Here is a 27,703-nt window from a genome sequence, read left to right on the forward strand (position 1 = left end):
ACGTACCGTGATCTCCTCGTTAGTCTCCGTCTTCTTGAAGGTGAACAGGACCACGTGACTGGAAGCGCCCGCCACGCACAGTTTCCTGGATTCCGGACAGAGGGAGATGAGCTCGACGGCGAACGGTTCGTCCTCGCTGTCCAACGACCTCGCCTTGGGTTTCTCGAACACCTTGGCCGTCTTCAACTTGTACAGGACCTGGAGGGTGCCGGCGCTCGCGTCCCAGAATTTTATGTTACCGTCCGCGTGCCTGAAACAATTATTACAGCATTATATCCTTTTAATGATATTTTCGGCGATGTAACGAAGGTTTCTTCACATTATTCAAGAAAAAACCCAAATAACGGGATGTTTCACGCCAAGTGTCGATTATCTAGGAAGCCGATGAGAGCATCTGCTGAATATTTAATTGATGGTCGATGAAAATCGTTCATTAAACTAACCAATACACTCTAGTATTTTAGAATACATCGAAAATCCTAAAGGAGATTATGTCATGAAATTTTCTTTACACTTTCATTACACCCCACGCTCTTAGAAGAAAAATAAACGATTTTATTTTTATTTTTTCACATAATTCGCTAAACTGCAACTAAGTATAACCCATATTGATATACCTTATAATAATTTTCTCATCTTGTCATAGTTTTTCGAATACCAAGAAGTTTAACAATATCAACGTGCTTCCTCGATAAATTAGCGAACAATTCGACTTTTCTCTTTCTCTCATGGCGAAGGTTAATAAACGGACCTTCAGTTGGTGACTGTTCAAATAACCTGTGAATAACGACTCTTCCACAACGACTTCTGAGCTTACGTTACCTCGACTCCGCAATTCTCGGATATCCGTTCTTATCGTCTGGAGAAAGACGATAAATCAACGGCCAGAGGGACTGGAAAACGTATCCCGCCTCCAGGAGTCTTCGCGCGCGCGGCTTTTACCCGGCAAATCCAATTTGACGCAACATCCTGAAGACGTAGAGAGAAAACGAGTTCTGTCGGTCGATTATATCTTAACGATGTTTACCTCGTCTCTCCTTCGCATCGAATTTGAACGATGACGAGACAGCTGATTCGGGGACTTTCAGCGCTACGGCTTTTTTATGGATCTGTTGCTGCCAATCTCCCAAGAACTACGATACCGATAACTCCGAAAAGAAGATTGCGAGAAAGCAACAGGGTGCTCGCAGAGAACCTCACAGATGATGGAAAATCGACAGAATCCTGATCAGATACCAGAGTATGTTTTTTCCAGAAATGAATGATTTTTTTTGTTAACGTCGTAGTAAATTGCGGGGGCAATTGTTGACATCGATCCTCTAAACGAGCCATTCACAGTCCAGAGGTAAGACAGCACTATTATCTAGATCCTAGGAACCTCAGTCTCTACCTTTAACCATCTTTTGACACAATTTGTATCCAACCCCTACTGATTTTTACGATTTTTGATGGTGTGAAAACCCGGGGGGAGCAGAACGCACTAAGAGGTGAACCTTACCAACTCCTCAACACTCGTGGCTTATTTGAGATCGGATCTTCGAGATACTTTCGTTGAGACATTTTTTCAAATTGAATTCAATGAAGTGAAAACAGAATATGATAAAAACAACTTGAAATAACCCAGTTTTCCCTGAAACAACACAAATGTATAACAGATGTTATAGTGCAGCCTCTAATATGGGTACGAAAAGTTATTAAAATATCCCAATTATTACTGCGAACACTCATTTCAATGTAGCCTTCCGTTTAATTTCCTCCGAACCAGCAAATTCGAAATACTCCCTCTTAAGGCCGATTTTCCAAACCCCCGCAAAACTTCATTCGAATCCGTAATTAGATTCGGCTAACGAAATTCCTAAAGGCCGATATCACGAACTTCACACAGGCCTAATTCAATTTAAACATTGCCGTCAAATTTGAATATGGAAATTTACATTATCTACGGAATGGCTGTCTGAACGAAATTGAAATCGAAATTGTTGCAACTCCGGTAAAAACTTGTTTTCCCTCCTCGCGTAATTGATGGATTTTTCGATTTCATCCAACTTCATCCCACGCGCAATATGCATTGCAATCTAAATTGATTGTAACTCGAACGTCCGGTATCGGAATTTCGATGAAAAGCGTTCGAATTCGCCATCAGGTATCACGGTTAAAAACCAATTCCATCTGGAAAAACAGAGCGTGAACAGAAGATGACATTCTGTCTGGAGTAAAGGTCAGTTCGGATCGTTTTTTCAGAATAGAATGAATCGTCAGATCATTCAAAGTGTTCTCCATAGGTGGCTACTACTTTTTTCCACCTCTCAGGTCTCCTCTTGAAAACTGCCTCGCCTGGCGAGGCGATCCAAGTCGGAGAGGCAATTTTCGATTTCCGAGAAAGAAGTGAAGTTGGGACCTGCCAAAGCAACCCTGAAATCCTTACTCACCCCGTCATTATGATCTCGCTGTAGCTGCAGGACTGCGCCGACCAAGTACCTCCGCCCACCGGCCAGTCCATCTCGGAGAAACCCTGTTTCTTCACCGACCCAGCCCTGCCGACCGAGTAGAAGGCCGGTATGAGGTCGGCTGGACAATCAGCGAGGTAGGTACAGCAGGTCACCGCGGACTCGTGAATGTCCATGGGGTAGGGGTTCTCCAAGGGTGGGAAACCGGGCGTGTGGAGATCCATCACCACCAGGTCGTTCTGCAGCAGGGCTATTATGGCGAAGGGGTCTTGGAGATCTGAAAAAAAAATCCGATAGGAAACAACCATCTAAGGGGGATTGGAGGATCGTTACTTTAACTCGACTTACCACTAGGATACGGAGATTCACACAAGGTGATAAAATCGACGACCGTGTGTTCCATTTCCAGCACGGTGGTGGTCTTGTTATGAACGACTGTTATACAGGGCGTCTTCCCCGCTTGGTCCTTGGGCGTTCCTCCAGAAAATATCACAAATGCTTCACTGCAAGGAAAAATGTTAAAAGCTTCCATCTGAACAAGAAGCAAAATCGAAATTCTTTACCCTGTCTTGGAAGTCTTCCACTCCACCTTGTTGATGGGCCTGCAGGGTTCCGCCTTTCCGTCCTTGACCTTGGCTGAAAATCGTCGATCATCAAAAATCTCCCCTTTCAGCGAAACCTCGTACCTACTCACCTAGTGGTTGCGATATGTGGGTGTATTTAACGTTCGACCTGAGACTCCACGTGGTCAGGGTACCGTCCGTATGGGAGCACATAAATTGCTTCCCCTCGTGATGCCACGTGATCGACCTCAGCTCGTACGTCACCCACCGCATCTCCGGGGCCTTGTTCCTCAGATCCCACAAAACCACCAGTCCCGACTCGAAGCCAATCAACAACTGAAACACATCAATTTCGCATTGGGACGACGAGAGCGACAGGACCGTAATTTTGTCGCCCTTCAATTTGGCAGTGTGGGTTCGGTCCTTTGTTCTCGAGAACACACAGTATTGATTGGAATTTGATAAACATATGGACCTTTTAGCGAAGTCAAGAGGGGAGAATTACAACAGCTTTTGAAATTGAATTGATTGGGCCGATGATTGATGAAAGTTCACCTTCATTCACCTGAAGATGCTACTGTGATAGCGAAACACTTAATGCTTATTCTCAGCGAGAATCTTGTAATTCGGTTTTTTTGTCAAAATGTGAAAACTTCTTCATTTCAAATGTCTTGTACAATTTTTAGACGTCATGAGCAAGGAAATCTTTTTTGGAATTCTTCAGAGATGGATAACGCGACTTTTGAATAATATTAATAACGAAAAGGTAGAATACAAGAGATTGAACTGAATACACTCGAATGATTTTCACTTTGCTGAGTTTTTTACCACTAAGATAACTCCTTCAGTATGGTGGAAGTAATACAATTCATTAGAAGAAGGTAATATATCTTCACCCACCTAAAAAAGCCCTTGTGATAACGGAACATAAAAATTTTCAAGGTATTTTGGTGAAGGTAATACTGTACAGTATTACCTTCGTTCACTTTGAAAAATTTAGGTGAAGGTAATACTCCACAGTATTACCTTCGCCCACTTTGAGAAATTTTGGTGAAGGTAATACTGCACAGTATTACCTTCACACACATTGAGAAGCTACTCTGTTTTGTCTTTTTTTTCAACGTAAGAATCTATTGTGATTGCGGAACACAATAGATTTTTAAGGAGGGGCAAAGGTAACACGTTACAGATAAGGGTGGATGTAATGAATACCAAACAGCTATAATTCCACCTACTTAAAGGAGATATTGTAATGGTAAAACACGATAGCTTCCATAGTGAGAGAAGGTAATACCATACAGATTGCCTTCACTTTCGTTTGTATAGTATTACTTTCACCTCAAGGTCTACAGTATTACTTTTACCTCATCCAGCAAAGTATTTACCTTCATCTCCGCTTATATAGTATTACCTTTGCTCACTTTGAGAAATTTTGGTGAAGGTAATACTGCACAGTATTAGCTCCACTCACATCGAGAAGCTACCCTGTTTTGTGTATTTTTTTAACGTGAGAATCTATTGTGACTGCGGAACACAATAGATTTTTAAGGGGGGCAGAGGTAACACGTTACAGATGAGGGTGGATGTAAAGGATACCAAATAGTTATAATTCCACCCACCTAAAGAAGATATTGTAATGGTGAATCACGATATCTCATAGTGAGAGAAGGTAAGTTTACCTTCACTTTCGTCTGTATAGTATTACCTTCACCTCCGGCTGTACAGTATTACCTTTACCTCACCCAGCAGAGTATTTACCTTCCCTCCGCTTGTTTAGTGTTACTTCCGCCTATATACTATTACCTTCAACTCCGCTTGAATAGTATTACCACCGCATGTATAGTTTTACCTTCACCTTGAGCTTAGGAGGTAATACCTTTCGAATCTTATTCGTAAATGAAATTTTCCTCACCTTACTGGCATCTAGAGGATTGTCGCTGAGATGAACGATACAGCCAGGTCTCGTTTTCCTCGTCCTGCAACGAGAACAATCAGGAACGGATCTTTCAGGGCGGAAAAAAAATCACAAAAGACATCGCCCATGATTCGGACGTATATTTCTCGACCCGGTAAGACAGAACGCGGAAAAATTAATCTACGAAACTCCCGACGCATCCTTTTGTTCCCGTTCGCCACTATCATCCCTCGTATCTGTCATTTTCCAACCCCTCACGCGACGCCATTTTTCATTTACTCTTTCGCGATTATACGAGAGCGTGGAAGCTCGCCGGTGGATGAAAAAAATCCGGACGAATCTTCGCCACCAAAATTGATGTTACCGTTCGCGGTGATCCTCGAAGGGAGTTTTCTACTTGATAGATTGTTTCGGCGGGAATTGGGCTTTATATATGGATTCTCGGACCTACGGCAACTTCGATGACATCTATGAGAAATCCTTCTGTGGAAATCTGCCCCCTTTTGATGTGTTTTCGAGGAATTTCAGCCCTTAGAAATGGAATTTCCTATAGCTGCAAGGCGAGATTTAATGAAAAACGGTACGCTGAATTTTCAGAGTTAAATTTCGAGTCCACCATCCGGATATCTGTCCGGTGTGAATTAACGGAGAGCCTTTTGCAAATTCAAACAGTTCCACGTCGGCGGATGCCGTCCGTACTAATAAACTCCCGGATGAATACCCGTTTTATGGCCGCCAACCCCAAAACATATATACTTACGCTTCGATAGCTTTGTTCCAGTTTATAACGTAGCCGGATAAATGGAAATTCTCTATTTGCACTACGTGGACATTTCCCTTTTCCGTGCCGACGTAGATCCATTTCGACTGCAGGGGCAGGTGCACGCAGGTTATCCTGAAAAATAACAAATCCTGAAAAACTCCTGAAATATGGAGTATAGAAGCTATGAATTATGGACATCGACGGGAGCCGGTAGAAAAACAAACACGCTTTCAGCAGATGCGAATTTTCGCAATGTTTACGTTGGAAAGTCGTGGATTGATGGAGCCCCTATTATACGGAGTGTATCGTATAAAAAAATCCGCCTGGTATCATTTTAATGGACACGAGACGTTGAATTTTACTATCCTGTTCCATCCAAGATTTGATTCGCAATTTCCCCAGTGTTCTTCCGGATTTTATATCTGCATATATAAAATTCACGATTACGCGAGAGTCTAGCACTTAATTCCTCATGGTTGTTGACGTCAATAATCTAATAAAATTCCTTTCGCTGTGTGTGGGCATCAATTTTCATCGTAATGACCAGAGCACTTGATGCAGATATTGATCCTTTTAGTTTCCACCGACCAGGGCAATAACACGGTTACAATTTCATCGATATTCCGACACGATTTTGTGTAAATACTCATTATGAGCCTGCTAGGGTTGCTTCGATGAACTCGCTTCGTAATTGTGATAGCCAAGGGGTATAATCACACGTGTTTCGCCTCTGGGCATCCCTCGGTCTCCCAAGTTCACACAACTGATTCCACAGCTACGGTTCCTGTTACACAGGGTGGTCCAGCGATAACTAATTTTGAAGAACGTTTTGGCTACTATCTGACCCTGAAATTTCGCTACAAAATATGCATCGATAATGAAATAATAGAGAAAAAAGTGTAAGAGATATACATTAAAAAGATATATAGTAGTTAGACTTTTATTCACTACCCCAAGGGCTTACGCACCATGACTGATAGAAAAGAAGAGATTTCGATTTCAACACTTATGACGCGGAACGCGAACAGGGGTGTTGACGGGACTTTCTCTTCACTACCCCAAGGGCTTACGCACCATGACTGATAGCGAAGGGAAAAGTCAGACACACAGCAGTGTCAAAGAAGTAACCGGTGTAGGTCTATACTATACTCACTTCTCCTTCTGAAACTTGAGGCTCTGCACCACCTGGGGCATCTTCTGCCTGAAGTTCCACAGATGCAGGGTGTCGTCGGCGGTGGCCGATAAGAGGGCGCCCTCGTTGACCAGGAACTGGAGGTGGAGGACTGCCGACGAGCCCGGGGGACCCTCCATGTCGTGACGGACGTGGATGTCGACGCCCGGCTGTCCTAATCTGGGGGCGATTCGTCAAGGAAATTTCAAGTGAATTTGCGTGCCGGAGGGCGGGTAAGAAAATGGATAGACGTCAGATTGCTTACTCTCGAATTTCCGCGTTAGTTTGACATCGTTAGATCCGTTGGGAGTTTCGCGCGTCGAAGTTATGGACAAGTTTGAGGCGATACGAAACGTTGTTCGACCTCGATTAGGATGAAGGTTATCACTTGATGGGGATGTTTGTCCCTGGTCACATCAGAAAGGTGCTGGTGGTGGTTTCCAATCATCTGGATTGAGCTAGCCAATTTGCCATTGTCAGGGCCACTAAATGGGAACGTTTCACCGAGGAAGAGCATGGTTCGGTCCCATTTGACCTCGTCAGAGCGACACAGCTTCTTCTCCGATGGAAAAACGTTTGGAATTGATGGATTTTATTGCATACTGGTAGAGTCTACTGAGTATTATCTAGTAGCGCTCGAGCGCCATCCAGTATGAAAGGAGATATGATTCAATCCCCTCCAGATCGTCACACTTTTCCTCTAATTCATCGTGATGAAAAATATTCCCGCATTTCGATTTTCTTCCACGTTTCGTCGATTCTCAAACTCAACCCCGAGCAACACGTGACAAAACCTCCCCTAGTCGACGCGATGTTATCACCTACGATACCTCGCACCTGTAGTTCTCCCGTAAGATCATCGATTCCTGTTATAATGATGCCATTTCCTCCCTTTTGTACCTGCTCCTCGTAACATCGGCGTAGTCACGCACTTTAGGCGGCGCCACCCCCTAATTGGAGAATATCCCTCGGTGTCCCCTAAATGTTATGTTATGTTGCTAGAGAGGAATGACGTAGAAACCCATTAGGTGGCCCACTTAACCTTACTTAATGCCTATCTTCGAATGATGGGACTGAGAGGGTTCTGAGGTGGATTTTCGGTTTAGTGTTCCTGATGATGACTCTATTTCCAGTCCACCTGGTGGTAAGTTTCTAAGTTTGGGTGCTCTGGCAAGGTATAAAAGTGTATCGAGCCTTTCTAGACTGGCATAATAGAGGTGTGAACAATATTGGCCTTGGTAGTATTCGAGGAATCTACCGACCACACGTAGCCTATCCATCTACCCAGCCACAGATGGCGCGCCAATCTGTATATCACTCAATAGATCATCTTCATTCAATTTATATCAGCACCATGAACAGACTCTCATTTCCTTCATCAGGTGTGTATATTTGTGTGCTCGAAACGAGTGTTTTTTCTGTCTCCGACGAACCTCGGTATCCACATCGATAGGTTCATTACCGAGAGAACAGGAGCGAATACACCGCCAACTCTACATCAAACTTTGCCTGTAAGACCCAACCGCCACCTCTTGGACCAACTTTGACCATCGTCAACTATGCCAGCTCCGAAATTAGTTCCATAACTCGACGAAGTCGGTCTTCGACAAAGGAATCCAGCCTCTCGAACCGGAGATTTACGTCCGACCGGTCCCAATTAGTCCTCCGGAGATAATTGCCAACCTGTCTCGAAAATTCGTCAATTCCGACCTCCGCATTATATATATATATCGATTTAACGCCCGATCGCACCGGCGAAAATGATGAAATTCTTGTACAAAGGATGGCGAAACTATTTCCGGTCCTGTGCGTCGTCGGGCTTAATCTGGGGGTTTCGCCCGTGATCTGAAACGTAATACGTTCTCAGGAGAGGTCCCGGGGGAGAGACGGTATGGGTTTTCGCTATTATCAGAGCCGGCAGGAGCTGAAAGGAAGAAGGACGGATCTGGTGCAGCTTTTCTACATGCCTGTAATTTTCGAATTTCGAGACGTAAATATATTTCGGAAACTACAAGACAAATAACGCTTGAATTTGGCACGAACCTCCAGCTAGTAGCTTCGGGGCCAAGTTCCAATTTTCAATCAAATCGTTTGTATATTTCAGGAAAAACTGAGAAAATAATTTTTTCTTCGAGATCCGAGCAGCATCGTACGTGTCAACTACCTGGATGGGCGACGCCCTGGTTCATCCGTTCCGCAAAAACTCCCGACCTCAAACCATCGCTGGAAGTGAACGAACGTTGAAATATTCCAATCGAAAGTTTCCAACTTTGTCCCTCGTCCGACAGAAAAAAAAAATATCCGGGATCACACCACGAAAATTCGCGAGTTCATCGCGCGGGTTAACAGGAAATTGAATTTCGAACGTACAGTACGCGTAACAGGATTCTCACAGTCCAATCCCCGGATTTGGGGACGTACGGATGCCCGGATCATCGCATACTAGGGGATTCCGGGTAATACGGAAAGTTTCGAGCTACACGCGCATATTTGGAATATTCATCAGAATCAGAATTCACTGGGCTTCGAAGCACTCGATGAACAACATTTTAGAACGATAAATCTGAGGTGGAAGACCGAAACATTCCAAGGATCGAACCAAAAATAGTTGTTTCCCAGTTCAAACAGGTGAAAAAACCATTGGGGAGGAATCTACACACGGCATATGTGGTCTAGGTAGCACATCCGACTACCTGGTCATAGGTGGCGCACTAGTCCGTACATTTTCCAATGGAGCCCATCCGTTTTTAATGATATGAGCCCTGAGGCTTTACAACTAGTCCGACAGATGTCTGTGTATGAGGAACAGGATGTGTCATCCCCACAGAAGATTCCCCAAGGCAGTTTAGGGATGAAATACACGTAGCCACAAAAGCGCGTCAATCCTTAAAGATTAAGGGACACAGTTTTAATTTTGTTTCCTATAACGTTTAGGGGACACTTAAAGCTAAGGGAGTCCCTAAATTACAAGGGCCCGTCTATCGAATCCTCGTCTAAGAGAGTTACTTGAAGTTATGTGATGCCTTAAGCTGAGGAGTAGTTAGGAAGGGTTTGTTTGAATGCTATTGTTGGAATCAGTCTTCATAAAAACTTGTTCGAACTAGAGCCAACTGTGAATAGTTGCACCGCTAAAACGTGTCAACACAGTTCTAATTTTGTATTCTATAATGTTTAGGGGACCCCTAAATTATAAGGGCCCGCCTATCGAATCCTCATCTAAGAGAGTTACTTGAAGTTATGTGATGCCTCGAGCTGAGGAGTAGTTAGAAAGCGTTTGTTTAAATGCTATAGGTGGAAACAGTCTTCATAAAAACTTGTTCGAACTAGAGCCAATTGTGAATAGTTGCACCGCTAAAACGTGTCAACACAGTTCTAATTTTGTATCCTATAACGTTAAGGGGACACTTAAAAGCTAAGGGAACCCCTAAATTATAAGGGCCCGCCTATCGAATCCTCGTCTGAGAGAGTTACTTGAAGTTATGTGATGCCTTGAGCTGAGGAGTAGTTAGAAAGCGTTTGTTTAAATGCTATCGGTGGAAACAGTCTTCATAAAAACTTGTTCGAACTAGAGCCAATTGTGAATAGTTGCACCGCTAAAACGTGTCAACACAGTTCTAATTTTGTATCCTATAACGTTAAGGGGACACTTAAAAGCTAAGGAAGTCCGTAAATTATAAGGGCCCGCCTATCGAATCCTCATCTAAGAGAGTTACTTGAAGTTATGTGATGCCTTAAGCTGAGGAGTACTTAGAAAGGGTTTGTTTAAATGCTATTGGTAGAAACAGTCTTCATAAAAACCTGTTCGAACTAGAGCCAAGTGTGAATAGTTGCACCGCTAAAACGTGTCAACACAGTTCTAATTTTGTATCCTATAACGTTTAGGGGTCACTTAAAGGCTAAGGGAGACCGTAAATTATAAGGGACCCCTATCAAATCCTCAACTGAGAGAGATCCTCAACTAACGTGATTCCTTGAGCTAAGGAGTAGTTAGATAGGGCTTGTTTTATTGCTATTGGGCGAAACAGTCTCCATAAAAACTTGTTCGAACTAGAGCTCCACAAGATCCAGGCTAGGATTCTTCCGCATTTTCCCGTTTCCGTTTTCCATCTACACTGTCGGACTTTGTTGGAAACCGAACCAGATCTCAATTAGAGATTTAACACGTGTTCGGCCTCGTTTCTGCGAGTTGTATGCACAACGTATTACCTGTAACTGGTTCTAATGAACTACATAGCCGACGGCGGCGCAACGTTGTTTTGTTATAAACAATGGAGAGCCTTTGTAAACGGAGATGTGCCATTCGCAGCGATGCATTGTTCCTTGGAATTATGCCTCCGCTGTTCCAGTAATGGCAGAGTGAGACTGTTGGGCCTCGTGTAACGTGGAGTTTTTCGGACTGGAGGCTGCCATTTGATGATGTGCCGAGTTTCCAGTTTCAGAGGTTTCGGATCGCAAAGGAGGGATTCCGATTTTGAAAGGAACCCGAACTGAATATTAATGGTTCGTAAACTACGCTGCTCCGGAATGGAAGTGGATAATTTGAGTTATATACGAGGATATATTGAAAAACCTCCTCGTTGGAAGGAAATTTACGACGTTTCAAACTTTTTTTCAGTTGAGGAAAGATATGATAGTCGGATGGAGCCAAATCTGGTGAATAAGGGGGGCGTTCTAGTAATTCAAACCCTAAATCACGAATTTTTTGAATGGCAACCTGAGATTTGCGTGCAGGGGCGTCGTCCTGCAAAAACAAATCACCTTTGGATAGCTTTTTCTTCAATTTTTTTACGTAGAGTGGTCAGTAATGTCGAGTAGTAATATCCGGTTATTGTTCTACCCTTATCCAAAAAAACAATCATGATTACTCCATGGCGGACCCAAAAAACTGAAGCAAGAACTTTTCCAGCAGATTTTTGGACACGAAACTTCTTAGGTCTTGGAGAACCAGAGTGTCGCCATTCCATCGATTGTTGCTTTGTTTCTCGATCGCAGAAATGTACCCAAGTCTCATCCATAGCAACAATTCGGTTTAAGAAGTCTACATCGTTTCCAAATCGAGCACAGATCGAACGCGATGCTTCTACCCTTGCACGCTTTTGGTCAACATTCAAACATTTGGGGATCCATTTTGCAGCAATTTTTCTCATGTCCAAATTGATGTGAACTATGTGATAAACGCTTTCGTATGAAATATTCGGTGTTCATATATCCGTTCTAGCCCAATTCGATGTTCTGATAAAATCATGTCAAGAACTGCATCGATATTTTCGGGGACTGATACAGAAACTAGCCTTCCCGATCAGTCATCATCTTCAATGGAAAATTTACCTCTTTTGAAGCTTGCAGTCCAAATTTTCACGGTCGCATACGAAGGACATTGATCACCAAGTGTATTAAGCATATCTTCGTAAATCTGCTTACTTGTTAACCAAGGAAACAGTAAGCAAGACTGCAAGCAAGACCTGGTGGAGTCTGCATGCTTCAAAAAGTTTCCTTCTGTTCATAACAGAAGGAAGAAAATCTATTCATTCAACAGGTCATACCAATCTTTCATTCACAAAGACTGAATTGGTATATTTTTTCTCGGTGAATTCGAATAAACCACTCCATAGAATTCGGACGTGAATTCTCCTTTGAAGTCGGCATTCTTCCTCCGGTTCCCGGCACTGATTAGATCGACAGCAGAAGCAAATATTAATTTCCTGCGAGACGAGACTTTCTGAGCGAAAAACGACCAACTGGTATACACGGCTCGGCTATCAACTTCATTTTTCAGCGAACGAGTACAAGAAAATCTGTTCCTCGTCCCCACAAAAACCGAATTAACCATCTTCACAAAGGATATATTATACCCATAATTTCCGGAGGCAAACAGACTGGTACTATCTCGCGAAAAACTCCGTTCCTGCCAGAGGCGGCAATAATGACTCCGGTTCGCCGTCAACAAAACGCAAGTTTACCCTAGGATATAACTCCGTATCTACCTGGAGTCGGACGTCATAAATTCCGGGATTTATCCGGGGATCCGGTTATAAAGGGATTTTTATTCCTCCGGGGAGTCGCAGCTAGCGGAAAATGCAGATTTTCCGCGTCCCCCATTTATCCGTTTCTTCTATTACTCCGACTCGGACTCTTCAATGATTCACGGCGAAAATGCAAGATTTTGAAATTCAATGCTTGGTATTTACATCATAAATACTTTCCAAGCTATGAAATCCCCGATTAGTGTCCAAGATTCGTGTTCTGGTACTTTCAATAAAGATCTATTTTCAACCTTCTTACCTGCAACTCTTCTTTACGCATTTTATTGGAATTCAAACCTATAGACGGAAAAAAATACCGTATTTGAGACAGTTTTAGACAATTAGTCTTGCGGGATTCTCGATAAAAAGGATACATTCTCAGAGATCCACATTTTGACCCTATAGCTAGCAGTTTTTGGACAGGATCGAAGGCCATCGATGTTGGTTGAAATGGAAAGCCATGCCGGAACGTCTGAAAGAAAAAAAACATCATTAGATCAAATAAAAACCTTGTAACCGTGGTCTTTAGTTTATTTCATCCTTTTACTTAGATTCGGCTTGTACAAGATGAACTTATTACGTGTTTTGTGGATAATTTTCAAAATTAGTTTCGAAGTAGTTCTTTCTTGTTCTGTATGACACGTATATACAGTATCACACGTATATACAGGCTTGGGATGGAGCGTGGAATGTGGTGTATATCTTCAAGGACGATATTTACGAAACTTTGCACACAAGAAAAAAGACGTACAATGCATCTGATGCCTGACAAGTGCCACAACTATAGTTATGTAGCCCCTCTCAACCTAGGGCGTTAATGAAAGATCGAAATACTTCCAATCTTGGAGCGCTATTAAATCTTTCATCATATCCCATCAAAGGCGTTTTCGGCCTGCTGTTTATCAATCTAAAACATTACGCAGAAAGAAGATTTCCCGAAAACGTTCCCCGTGGAATATAAATGAGGAAAACGAAGCGTTTTTATTAAGGTGACCGGGCCCGCTATAGACCTTCTTAATTAAACATCAAATTGCGAGGCCATGAATACATTAAAAAGCGAACAAAAGTCGAGCCTCTTCTCCGAAACGACGTAGATTGAAAAGTTCCGGATTTCGTGCGTTTCGTTTTTCGCCCTGGAACGAGAAAAAAAAAATGTACAAGTTGTATCAACATCCCGGCCCGTTCTGGGAAACGAACCGGTGTTCAATTACATCCCCCGGATTCTTTTCGATTCTTCTCACAACCAAGTTTCGGGATCCTTATGCCCGGATTTTCGTATCAGAATTTCATACAGCTTTATGCCTCTCCTTCGGGGAATGGCAATTAAAGAGGTTATTTTCAGTCTGGTGAAGGAAAAATTTTAATCCTTGATCGCCCAAAAAAGTTACGCGAAAGTTTTTCTGGAAACACTCCCATCGTTGCAAAAAATTATGGTTTAGAAAGAGAATAATTCCAAATAAACGTCGCTGTGTCAGATGAAGAAAAACACAATGGTATAAAACCAAAGAACTCCATCAATAAATTACAACTGTATTTAATAAGAAATATATACGAGGATGTATTGATATCTAGTTATTCTAGACCAGTCCCACCCATAAAAAAATATTGCGTTACCATAGCAACGAACAATAACTCATTAGAAATGTCAAATGTGAAGTTTGAGATCAAAAAAGTGAACCAGAGTTACGCAATAAATTGAAAGAAATAAGATGTCCACCGAAATTGTGAAAATCGAAAAATTGGAGTATCGAGCCATCATCAAGTACCTGTATTTAAAAGGGTTAAGAGGTAAGCAGATTCACGAAGATATGCTTAATACCCTTGGTGATCAATGTCCTTCGTATGCGACCGTGAAAAATTGGACTGCAAGCTTCAAAAGAGGTAAATTTTGCATTGAAGATGATGACCGATCGGTAAGGCTAGTTTCTGTGTCAGTCCCCGCAAATATCGATGCAGTTCATGACATGATTTTATCAGACCGTCGAATTGGGCTAAAAAGGATATCTGAAGCACTGAATATTTCATACGAACGCGTTCAACATATAGTTCACATCAATTTGGACACGAGAAAAATTGCTACAAAATGGATCCTTAAATGTTTGAATGTTGAAAGAAGTGTGAAAGGGTAGAAGCATCACGTTCGATCTGTGCTCGATTTGAAAACGATGTAGACTTCTTAAACCAAATTGTTACTATGGATGAGACTTGGGTACATTTCTACGATCCAGAAACAAAGCAACAATCGATGGAATGGCAACACTCGTGTCCAAAAATTTGTTGGAAAAGTTCTTGCTTGGAATTGCCATGGAGTAATCATGATTGATTTTTTGGATAAGGGTAGAACAATAACCGAAGATTACTATTCGACATTACTGACCACTCTATGGGAAAAAATTAAAGAGAAAAGACGAGGAAAGCTATGCAAAGGTGTTTAGTTTTTGCAGGCCAACGCCCCTGCACACAAATCTCATGTTGCCATGCAAAAAATTCGTGATTTGGTGTTTGAATTACTAGAACACCTCCCTCATTCACCAGATATGGCTCCATCCGACTATCATCTCTTTCCTCAACTGAAAAAAAGTTTAAATGGTCGTGAATTTTCTTCCAACGAGGAGGTATTAAAGGCTGTGGAGGTCTGGTTTGCAGAAAAAGAAGAAACATTTTTTTGAAAGGTCTAAAGACGTTGCAGGTTCGCTGTAATAAATGTATCCAATTAAGAGAAGAAAATGTTGAGAAATAAAATATTGACATTGAAATTGTTTGGTTCTATAGTAGGCTAAGAATTTTTCAATATATCCTCGTATATGCGTCTCAGAGCATCCCTCAACTTGTTGACTTCCAGCCTCACAGAACCGGGTCAATCGATTTCCCATCGGAAAAACTACCCTCGCGACCTGGACCGTTGTTCCTCAGACGAAAAACCGACAATCAGGAAAAATCCCACAGTAAATAATAGGTAACGATAATCGAACGATGAAAAATAAACGAGTCTCGAGATTGGCTCAAATATTGACCGGAAACTGTTATTTACGGAACGAATTGTCGATTTTCGCCCCGTGCCTCCAAGGACGAACACGTGATCCGGGTCGTTCACGTGATTTCCAGCGAGACCCGGAAGTTCCTGATGGGGGATACACACTTTGTTTCAAGGACGGCTTATCTGCCCTTCTGCGCTTCTTTCGCGTCTGGAATTATGAGACCTTTTAATTGACAGTGGTCAGGGACGATTCAGAACGTCGAGACCGTTCGATTGTCAGTTTTGATCACTGACAGATGACATACGTCATCGTATTTTGACTTTTCTGTCATAATGAGGCTGCCAAATAAAGACTACTCTTCCAACATTTTTTTTAGGGAAGTATTCAAGTTGTAGACACGGTAAATGAGTATTTCTATGCACCATTTGCTCATCGTAACTTTCAGTCAAGTTTACAGTTAGGACTTTATGAATGAAAAAAGTTTTCGAACCATAAAGATTGGTTTTTCCGTCAGTAGAAACATCTAGAAATGAGGAACAGTGAAGATATCCTTCAGATGGATGTTTAAGGTGATGAAATGCTTTCCTTCATTGCCAGCTTAAGTTTATGCCATCATCAATTCAATCTGAAACTTCCCGGAGGTAAAAGCTAAGCATTACGTCTACATATTAATCACAGAGCTCTCAAACCGACTAGATGATATATCTTGATGAAGGGTCTATATGAAGTTTGTCATTCAGACACAAGTTGCAAAATACCGGATGCGCCGGTGACAAAATTCACTGCTACATTATGTAAGCGGTCGTTTCATTAAGTTCTGAAGTGGAAAATCCGAGAAATTTTTTCTTCTGCAGAGAACTGAGTAGCTATTGGACAATGAAAATATCCAATAACGATTGTGGTGCTTCTGGTGAGTTTAAAAAGTATTTCAAACCGATGAGAAGGTATGTTTGGAAATGATTCATTACCAGTCTTCATTCGACCTATTTTTTTACGTGGAAAATACGAGGGAAAGATTGTAGAATTTTTGCACCATCTGACCTTATCAGAAAACATCTCTTCTGGTCTGCATTTTCCATAAACAGTTCGACAGCCAAGGTACCGTCAATCATCCCTAATCCAATTTCAAAAGTCCAGCCACCTCATACCACAGACTCCATCATTTCCGATCTGATAACAACCTTGCTCTACCTACGTCAGCCACGGCCGACTTGATTCCACTCTCAGGATTAAATACTTAATGGTTTCTTATCCCGCAAAGGATCTAGACAGCAACAGCAGCTGGAGCCTGCAGTTGGCTCTCTCTCTCTCCCTACGCTTATTCATATAGACTTGGATGTTCTCTTCGGATCGCAAATATGAAGAGATTCGCGGATAGCTTATCTGGACCTGTGGTGAAAGTGACAAGATAAACGGAGCAGCAACAACATAAAGTTTAGGTTATAAATTATGCCGCCACGAGAGAAGGCAGAGATGTGTGTAAGGAGTCCGATAACCATCCTTGAAAACTCACAGGAAATTGTTAATTTTCTGGCCTCTAGAACTAGGGTGGTGTGATAGCTAGCTGATTATGTTCACTGGAGTTCAGAATTGTCTCCCCCTAATCTTCCTAATCTGATATCTTTGATTCAAACTTGTGGGTCAATGAGCCATTTCACAAACTGCTGGATTGTATAGTTTAGTCAATTCAAACTCGTCCAGATTCGAAAAAAATATAGCCTCCGTCCGGTAAACTCGTGGAAAATTCTCCTCTCGAATAGGACAGGAGCGATCTGTCAACATTTCCAGCGGCAAACCCATTTACGTCGTCCTTTTACCAGTTGTTTACAGACCGTAAAAGGTTCGCATTAACGAACGGTCATAAAAAGTTTTCTTTTCGTTTCGGGCGTGAAATTCAACGGAGTCTAGCTGGCAGGATATCGGACTGACGCGATCCTTTTATGGATTAGTTTAACCTTTTTCAGTCGTACATATAAATTCCACGTTTTATACCGGCGCGCTGATAATTCGAGAGGAAGCTCGGCGGTTTTCTCACCTCGGGGCCCTCCTGTTTTTCACCCCTTATCGCCGGACGTGAATCGTAAAACTCATAAAATACGTTTAAAGGCTCCCGGAGCCCCCACGTTCAATTTTTGACGACGCAAGAGGGTGGTTGCAAATTGGTGAATGCGCCGGTCTTCCAAAATTGGCCAGAGGCCGTTTCTGGATTCTTGGTCGATCGAATGGCGTAGCCAGTGCCCTGAAGCGATAGCCGCGTGTGTCTTATGATAGCAATTATTCACACTATCAGTACGACATACGCAGGGCTGTCGCTAGAAGACAAACATATCCATCGAGGTTTGAAGTATCCATTCTAGACGTCAACTCTTCACTGTTTAATAACAATACGATAGAATTATGAAAAAATAGAGGGAATTTATGTGATTTTCATCATTATTGAGCCTTTCTTTACTCATCAGGTCCTACAGGGTGTTTACAAAAGGAAACATTAATATTTCATGGCGTCAAATATGCACCTCTTTTGAAATATGAGATGTCAAATCAAAATGGAACGACTTCGTTGATTACATTGAAAAAGCAACAGTTTTTCGTTAAAATGCTCGATATTTCATAATCTTTCATTATTCTCAACAAGAAAATGAGGTCTTTTAGTAGTTCAGTCGAGTCAATCTTTCCATTTAGATTTGGCGAACGAAAGTTACAATAGCTACCCTCACCATCTCGCGAATGAACCTTTGTCTCTTTCTTATTCCCCCCAAGGAACACCGCCTATAAATTCGCCTTTCAATAAAATTCAAACAGTTCGAAACTTTAATGCATCTCGGGAGTATCGACGTGGAACAAGTTGTTCCGTACACAATGTTCATGTCGCTCAAAATGTTTTGTTGTTGTTGTTGTTGTTGTCGTTATTGATAACGGCGTAGCAGACTTTCATCCGAAACGCCGCTTTGTTTCGCAGAACTCTGTTTACATTGTCGATGCACGAACGTAACGAGAGCCGTGGAAATTACCGAGGAGGTTTGAAGCGAACACAATTGAGGAGGCACTCTATTGTCGTGGCTCTTTCCGAGATATTCCGCGAAATTCGAATGGGGACATTTCGAACTAGACGTTTGTTGGTATTTACGCTGAATTCAGGTACGTAAACCTTTTTCCTCATCGAAATACCTTGGCCCAGATTCCCATGGATGTATGACCCCAAAAAAATCTTTCGGATCTGTGAAACACTTCGCCAAAACCGTAAAAGATTCAAAGCGAGAGGTTGGAAGGCTTTGGTTCCTCCAAACATCTATTTGGAGATCTCACTTTCATCTTGCGATCTTCGTCCATTTCATAACTCCCTAAATACCTACCAAATTCGTCCCTACGTTGCACCGGGGGACCCTTTAAGAAGAGGAATCAACGAACTTCCAAAAGACGTCTTACCGATATTCGCGTTCATCCCTTCCTTGGCCGAGAACAAAGGGGCGTTTGAGGGGGGGAAGATCCCGCATTATAGCGTGTTGTCGCGGCATAATGGGACTCTGTTTGTCCAATAACTCGGGCAGCTACGTCTGAGACTCCCCATGATAACGAGGAGGCGCATAATGTCTCAATGACGTGGCCCCACGCAGTCCCTTTTGGATCAGATGCAAGCGAAGCTGATTCCTGACGTTTTCGCCGAATAAACTTGGCCCATTTGGCAAGGGTGAGGTTGTGTGTCACTCGAGTTGAGCTAGCCATACCCGAAAGGTTTTATCATCTTCCACATGAAATATTCGTAATTTTCTACGATCCAGAAACAAAGCAACAATCGATGGAATGGCGACACTCTGGTTCTCCAAGATCTGAAATTGCTGCAAAATGAATCCCCAAATGTTTGAATGTTGACCAAAAGCGTGAAAGGGTAGAAGCATCGCGTTCAATCTGTGCTCAATTTGAAAACGATGCAGGCTTTTCAAACCGAATTTTTACTATGAATGAGACTTGGGTGCATTTCTACGATCCAGAAACAAAACAACAATCGATGGAATAGCGACACTCTGGTTCTCCAAGACCTAAGAAGTTTCGTGTCCAAAAATCTGCTGGAAAAGTTCTTGCTTCAGTTTTTTGAAATTGCCATGGAGTAATCATGATTGATTTTTTGGATAAGGGTAGAACAATAACCGGAGATAACTATTCGACATTATTGACCACTCTACGGGAAAAAATTAAAGAAAAAAGACGCGGAAAGCTATCCAAGGGTGTTTTGTTTTTGCAGGACAACGCCTCTGCACACAAATCTCATGTTGCCATGCAAAAAATTCGTGATTCAGGGTTTGAATAACTGGAACATCCCCCTTATTCACCAGATTTGGCTCCATCCGACTAGCATCTCTCTCCTCAACTGAAGAAAAGTATAAAAGGTCGTAAATTTTCTTCCAACGAGGAGGTAATGAAAGCTGTGGAGGTCTGGTTCGCAGAGCAAGAATAAACATTTTTTTTGAAAGGTCTAGAGACGTGGCAGGTCCACTGTAATAAATGTATCCAATTAAGAGGAGAATATGTTGAGTAATAAAATATTTCGACATTGAAATTTTGTTTGGATCTATAGTAGGCTAAGAATTTTTCAATATATCGTCGTAGATTGAAAGGATACCTATCGATTCTGAAAATAATTCAATAGAGGTAGATCGCAAGGGTACATAGCCGAGCTTCGGACATCTAGAACGGCTCGATACGACCGCCATTCCATATCTAGGGCATCCAGACTTCGAAACTCCCTGCCACCTGGAGAAAGAAGCTGCTTGAACCCCTCTAGCAAAAATAAAACCTCAACGTATCATCATGTAGTTTCCAGCCAGCGAACGATGATACTCTCTGGAGATCCGCTCCCAAATTCCTCGTCACGGGTTGAACCTCGTGTACCGATCTCTATGTTTCAATTTTCCGGCTTCCGGAATGCATCAAACCGAGTTTGCGGAAACGCTGAATAAATGATCCGTTCGGCAGGATGTCGCTCTGGGACCGCATCACGTACAAGGGTAGCTGCCGGAAGACTCCAGGTGTTCGGTTTTATTTACATCGAAAGCGTTTCAGCGAAAAGGTGCGTCGGGTCATAAAATATCGAGAGGGCGGTCGGTGCGCGTACCTCTCACGGTAAAATCCGGACGGACTGGTTATTACGCGAGATATAAACGTTTAACAGACAGACGGGCTGAAAACGGAAGAAGATTTATCGTAGGACAAAGAGGATGTCTCCTATATTAAATTCCTCCAGTCAACCGTTCGACTTTATATTGTGCGTCGCGACGTACGTAAGCTACAGTATGCTGAAATAAAAAAATTGAGGCGAGGCGATATTGAATACCGTCATTCTTTCACTTCATTCTCTCGAGAAACCAGTAATTCGATTCGCGAAATGAGTAATGGTGCTTGCAGTATCCTTAAGGATTATCCCAGGGCCTATTGTCTTCCTCTTATTATGTATGAACTACAGTCTTCACTCTGCGTTGAGCACATCCTTTTCACAGTTAATCTAGGTTGCAAATTGGCGAAGGATCTGGTGTTCTAATACCGTCTATAGGTCCTTGTGTAGCACTTCTCTACACTAGGTGTCCTTAAGGATCATTCCAAGGTCTATTGTCTTCCTCTTATTATGAAGGAACTACAGTTTTAACTCCGTTTTGAGCGCATTTTGAGAGTTAGTCTAGGTTGCAAAATGGTGAAGGAGCTGGTATTCTAATACATTCTATAGATCCTTTCGTTTGCATAGAAAGTGTAGCACTTTTCTACACTAGGTGTAATTTACACTCGATTTTAGTACTCGTTTGCTGATTGGATCACACCAGTGTAGAGAAGGCGTAGTTTATCTACACCTAGTCAAAATGAGGTGTAATATTTGTGTGCTGCGGTGTGACATTTAAACTTTGATGTTAATGTTACGGACGTCACAGTAATCTACTTCAAAATGGATACGATTAAATTCAAAATTGTCGATAAGTTCATCACTTTACAAGAGGATGGAAGAGTAACAACTCTTCTGAGAAACGTAACCATAGATTAAAGCAAAATTTTTGGTCTTTGAGCATAACAACCTAACTTCAGTGATTTTTTTTATTCGTTTGCTCAACCACACTGAAAATTAGCTGATTCAAAGTGCAGTGTAGATTACACTACACCAAGAAACAGATGAAAGAATCTTATATAAACATCCCACTTTCAATCTACATCTTACAAATGAAAATCCTTCCATACTATCATTATTTTCAATTTGATTTCTTGCACGAAATTCATCACAGCTTCCAGGATATTAAATATTGGCCACTCGCATCTCAAAATCGATAAATATGAAAGAGCAAGCAGAAAGAACTACGTTCAAGCAATTAACAATAACTTGACTTCTATTAAAAGAGCCACTAATAGAGGTTTTCATTCTGGTGAATCAAAAAATATGTATTTATTTCTGCAAGGTGTTAGAAATGATCCATCGTTTCGAGAACCTCAAAACATCCGAATGTTCCATTTTTGCCTCCGGGATATTACGGACCGAGATGTAACATCCAAAAAAAAAAAGTGTAATTGGATTGACAACCGCGAGAGGATATTCGATTAGGGGGGCCTTTGTTTTGTATCTATTATTCCTTCATTTGGACGTGTGCTCATCGCTGTAGCAAATTGAATTTTGCTGTAAATTCAATTTGGGGCTCGGTTTTCAGCGGGTGGAAATCCCCCTCTGTTGGAAAAATCATCGCGAATATTCCGTCTCGTCGTTTGCAAAAATGAACCATCGCCACTCGGGAAAAAAAACCCCGCTCACGAGCTCGTGTTAGGTCGAAGGGTCCTAAATAACCAAACGGAGAGATTCCATTTGTTCATTTAGATTTTTTATTCGATACGTCCAAAGAAAATATCGAAAATGTTTCACGGTATAAGAAAATAAGAGTTTTATCGAATCTATGATAGATTAATATTGATTGACAGATGACATTGTGGTTGTACAAACACGTTAAAACTAAAAATGTCCACTTTTCAATGAAAAATTATCCAGAAAATAAGTCAAAATTCAAAATGGTAAATATATTCATCCAAGAACTTTCTCTTCGCATGTAGACCATAGTTTTCCATCGCAAAATCAACATCTCTCTCCGTTTCCAGAAAATCCAATGAAAATTCGACGTGACAAAGAATGCCGGACGGATTTTCCTACGACCAACTAGCGCCCTCCTCCTCGAGCAGCGACGAAGGAATAAGGGAGGAAAACACCAAGGATTCCAACGTGAACGAGGTCTCCTCATCCACCCTGAACGACAAAGGGATGAGCCTCCATTCTTTCCCGGTGGAGAGCGAAATTTTCGTGGGAAAATCGCCGCTTTCCATCCAGACGTTTCTGAACGACAGCCACGTCGGTCCCCGCAGAAAGATGGACTCTTGGAATTTTTCCATGCAGATACCTCCGAGCCCCAAGAGACCCAAGTTGGTCGTTTCCACGTTCAGATACAAATACCTACCACCAAAACCCGTTTTATCGGTAATTCCAGCTAGGATTGTTGAAATACCAAGTAGAAAGGATTATATGAAGTCTAAAGACACCAATACCGAGGATAAAAAACCCTTATTGACGACACATAACGTGCCAGCATTCGCTATATCCAACAAAGCCAACATGTCCATCTCAACATTCCGAGAAGAAATCTTACCGTTCGATAAACACGCAGAATCCTCGGAAAACCTGAAAAAACTAGCCAGACAGATGATGACTCTACAGGGCGTCTTCAAAAGGGTCAGGGTGATCCGCGATCTGAACCCGTACACGGTGAAACGTCCGAAGGGTTCGGGATGCGTGGAAATCAAACAATTCCTCGAAAATGCGGAAACTCAAACGGCTACCACGATCGCCCAAAACACGGATTTCTCTCCCAGCAAGGTGGAATCCCTGATTTTAGAATGCGAGTTCTACAGGGCGGCCGCGAACCTCATCAGGCGCTATCCGTTCTACTACGATTTCCTGAAGAGGTGCTACTCGGGGGGAAACTTCGACGACCGTCACGAGAAACTGAGGCACTTGAGGCCGAAACAGAAGAATTTCAAGAGGGCTGTCATACACGCCCAAGGTTGCAACAACGGTCATCTGGAAGCCGTCAATTCCGTCCTGTTGGAGGTTTTTCAAGATCAAGATTGTCTATGTCTCGAATAAATTATGTCTATTGTTGTGTTCGATTTTTCTTGCCACTGATCTTTTAAAAAAGTGACTATTGGAAGGGGAGTTTCCGAAAAAAGCTTCAAACTACAAAAGGAAAAGGGAAGCAATGTGAAATGGAACAAATTATGGTAATAGAGTTAAGTGGAGTAAAGAAAAGCAGACTAGAGTACAGACGTTAATTAGTCGCAAAGTGTTTGCGAACCGACATGATACTACTATTATTGTTGTGACCGACAGACGAAGTTTGTTTTCTGTTCGCGAGGTGACGCCATCGACTGGGACAAAATCCGCCTGATAAACCCGAGTCAGGCAACTTGTGTTGATGTTAGATCAATGTTGTAGCATCATATTCACGTAAATACCCTCGAGCTTAGGAATTTTGGTGCATGTTTTTGACTCACAGATCCTCTGTTGATCCTTGTTGGGTGTCGATCCATAGAAATCCACTCTTGAGCCTGTCCCATTATGCGATTTGCATTCTACGCAAAACGACGCATTTAGAGCTCGCGCATCGCCCTCATTAAGTCGAATTTATGTTGTTTAATTAGCGGGGGGCTGAAGCCATTATGTACGGGATTAATGGGACTTCGAAAAATATCAGGACGAGTCGGCTATACGTTGTTGTTGTTGTTGTTGTTGTGCGAGAGTGCGTTCGGAATTAATTTCTACGATTAGGCATTCAACGCGGGAAAGATGAAAAATTTCGACGTCATTCTCTTTGTATCGACGACGGTGATACTGGCGAAGGGCGTACGAATGTTTAATTTATTCCAGACATTTGGAGTTATGCAATAAATCAAAATAAAGAAGATGTCCATTGATGAAATTATGAAATTCGAAAAATTGAAGTGAAGAGTCATCATCAAGTATCTGTATTTAAAAGGGTTAAGAGGTAAGCAGATTTACCAAGATATGCTTGATACCCTTGGTGATAAATGTCCTTCGTATGCGACCATGAAAAATTGGACTGAAAGTTTCAAAAGAGGTAAATTTTCCATTGAAGATGACGACCGATCGGGAAAGCCAGTTTCTGTGTCAGTCCCCGAAAATATCGATGCAGTTCATGGCATGATTTCATCAGACCGTCGAATTGGGCTAAAACGGATATCTGAAGTACTGAATATTTCATAAGAAAGCGTTCAACATATAGTTCACGTCAACTTGGACATGAGAAAAATTGCTGCAAAATGGATCCCCAAATGTCTGAATATTGACCAAAAGCGTGCAAGGGTAGAAGCATAGCGTTCGATTTGAAAACGAAGTAGACTTCTCAAACCGAATTGTTACTATGGACGAGACTTGGGTACATTTCTAAGATCCAGAAACAAAGCAACAATCGATGGGTTGGCGATACTCTGGTTCTCCAAGACCTAAGAAGTTTCGTGTCCAAAAATCTGCTGGAAAAGTTCTTTCTTCAGTTTTTTAGGATGGTCATGGAGTAATCATGATTGATTTTTTGGATAAGGGTAGAACAATAACCGGAGATTACTATTCGACATTACTGACCACTCTACGGGAAAAAATTAAAGAGAAAAGACGCGGAAAGCTATCCAAAGGTGTTTTGTTTTTGCAGGACAACGCCCCTGCAAACAAATCTCATGTTGCCATTCAAAAAATTCGTGATTTAGGATTTGAATTACTAGAATATCCCCCTTATTCACTAGATTTGGCTCCATCCGACTATCATCTCTTTCCTAAACTGAATTGCGAGAAATTTACAAGCAGTTTCTAACCAGATGAAGAAGTAAATCTACCTTCGATTGGTAGATTTAATGCACTGACCTCAACCCAGAGAATTTACAAGCTCTAAAAGTCAATTGAACTTGAAATATCATCACTAAGTCCAGCTATGGTCGAGTTTTTTCATAAAATTTAAAACGAGGTCGGCGGTGAAGTAAAGGAAGAGTAGATTAAAGTTGAGTACACTAAAAAAGAGGTAAGTAAAGCTGAGTAAAGTAAAGAAATAGGTGAATAATAAAGAAAATTCATTCTGCTAGTTGATTAATATCGAAAACCCAACCGCTAAAACCCTTCTCGGTATAATAAAAAAACCCCAAAGATCCCTTCCAGTCAGCACGCGAAAGCACCCTTATATAGAAAACTCCAATTTCAGCGTGAATGGACGTGAGGGCCATACATTTTCGGAGGCATTATCGAGGACCAGCTCGATTCAAACCGTCCGAAAAAAGCCCGTTTCTTAATTCAAAATCGATACTGCCGTCGCAAATCTGTTGCTCCCGTCCTTAGGGACGTACTCTGCAGCACAGACCAAGAAGAGGGTCATTAGGTCTTTTGTACCGCGGATTCGACGGTCGTCGGTAGGTCAAGGACTGAAGGGTCGGAGCTAAAAAAGCCCCATTACACGAATAGAAGCACGCCATACAACGGATGCCTTTGGGGAACTCAAAAAGTTATATTTACATTCCAGAACAAAGGGTGGATTAACAGGGTTCGAAAAATGTCCAAACCTCTGCGTCTAGCAGGCCCCGAAAGAAACCAAACGAACAACCAGACCAACTGAACAATCTTGATCTGGGATCAAATCGGAAATAACAGAAAAAACTCAAGATGATCGAGATTTTCAACAAATGCACATAATAAACAACCCGTAGACCTTTCTCAACGTTAGTCTGACAAAATTGAGGTTACTTTCGAAGATACACAGGGGTGGGTAGCACCAATTCGACTTATAGCACGAAAAGAAGTGTTTTTAGCCTCTCTATTCGTGAAATATGGTTATCCTCACAATTCAACATCCATCCACAATTTCCCCAAGATTGTGCATGTAGTTTATTGCCTAATATTCACGAGTGATTCGATTATCCATTTCCAATTAGAGTAATCCTCAAGAATACTCACTTCTGATATAGAGAAGCTTTCGAAATATGCCCTACTCAGTTATGAGTCGATTTACCTTGAATATACACTTCAGAACATGATCGAAGCAAGCAATCGTCTTCATATATGAATTCCCCATAATATTTGCTCATCTGTGCAATGCTCGTTAAGGTAACACAGCATCCTTTGAAGTGGTTTCATCGAACCAACCCACTCTCGCGTTTGTGATGGTTTGATCATCACGTGAGGCGCTAGATGCAGAGGCGGAATTAGCTGAATATTAGATCAAAAGCTGTTTATATCTCGTTAACTCTCCAATTTGTTCGGGCATTAAGGCGAGAAAAATTCGGGGATTTGTTGAACCCAGAATCTGTATTTCCGTATCTCTTCTATTTATCCAGTAATCTTGATGGATATTATAAAAAAGATACTATAAATATAACCCTATGTTATTTCTGAAGGTAGGCCATGAATGAAGTTCTTGTTCGACAATATTTCTCGAAAGATGAAGCAATGAACGACTCATGAAGGTTTGAAATCTGCCCTGCATTTCTAATGGTGGATTACCTTGCTCTCGTTGAGATAACATCGGATGCTAGAGAGGATTTAGGGAGGATTTGTTTTTTTTCTGCGGACGTTGATCCTCCAAGTTTAATCCTTTTAAAAGGTTCGACGCTAAATCCGTCCATCGAATAGGAATCACCGAATGGATCGCATCAACTTCCGGAAACCCGGCGAACATCCTGTATACGACTAGCGATTTCGACAAGACTGAATTTCACGAAACTCGATTTATTCTTTCATCATCTCTCAGCCTCCGGCAAATAAGTTCGTCTCTGGAAAG

General features: G+C 41.9%; 2 protein-coding genes across 4 annotated transcripts in view; one reads left to right on the forward strand and one right to left on the reverse strand.

The window, feature by feature from the left end:
* LOC123314775 (syntaxin-binding protein 5) overlaps positions 1–27,703 on the reverse strand; it is an 88,951-nt gene that overhangs the window by 13,894 nt on the left and 47,354 nt on the right. For all 3 annotated transcript variants that reach the window (XM_044900120.1, XM_044900119.1, XM_044900118.1), the window contains exons 2-10: positions 13,257–13,354; positions 6,842–7,039; positions 5,686–5,820; positions 4,923–4,986; positions 3,142–3,346; positions 3,011–3,083; positions 2,796–2,950; positions 2,430–2,724; positions 7–250 (exon numbers count right to left, since the gene is read on the reverse strand). In XM_044900120.1, coding sequence (XP_044756055.1) covers positions 7–250; positions 2,430–2,724; positions 2,796–2,950; positions 3,011–3,083; positions 3,142–3,346; positions 4,923–4,986; positions 5,686–5,820; positions 6,842–7,039; positions 13,257–13,354 — 1,467 coding nt within the window. The remainder of the gene's footprint in view (positions 1–6; positions 251–2,429; positions 2,725–2,795; positions 2,951–3,010; positions 3,084–3,141; positions 3,347–4,922; positions 4,987–5,685; positions 5,821–6,841; positions 7,040–13,256; positions 13,355–27,703) is intronic.
* LOC123314781 lies at positions 22,797–24,033 on the forward strand. Its single transcript, XM_044900127.1, has 2 exons — positions 22,797–22,892; positions 22,977–24,033. The coding sequence occupies exon 2, from the start codon at positions 23,008–23,010 to the stop codon at positions 24,013–24,015; it is 1,008 nt and encodes a 335-aa protein (XP_044756062.1). The 5' UTR covers positions 22,797–22,892; positions 22,977–23,007; the 3' UTR covers positions 24,016–24,033.

This window comes from Coccinella septempunctata, chromosome 6 (genome assembly GCF_907165205.1).
Source record: "Coccinella septempunctata chromosome 6, icCocSept1.1, whole genome shotgun sequence".
NCBI classification, from domain to species: domain Eukaryota; kingdom Metazoa; phylum Arthropoda; class Insecta; order Coleoptera; family Coccinellidae; genus Coccinella; species Coccinella septempunctata.

Excerpts from the sequence above, each read along its gene's own strand:
- LOC123314781 (XM_044900127.1), top strand. The coding sequence starts at position 23,008 with ATGCCGGACGGATTTTCCTACGACCAACTAGCGCCCTCCTCCTCGAGC.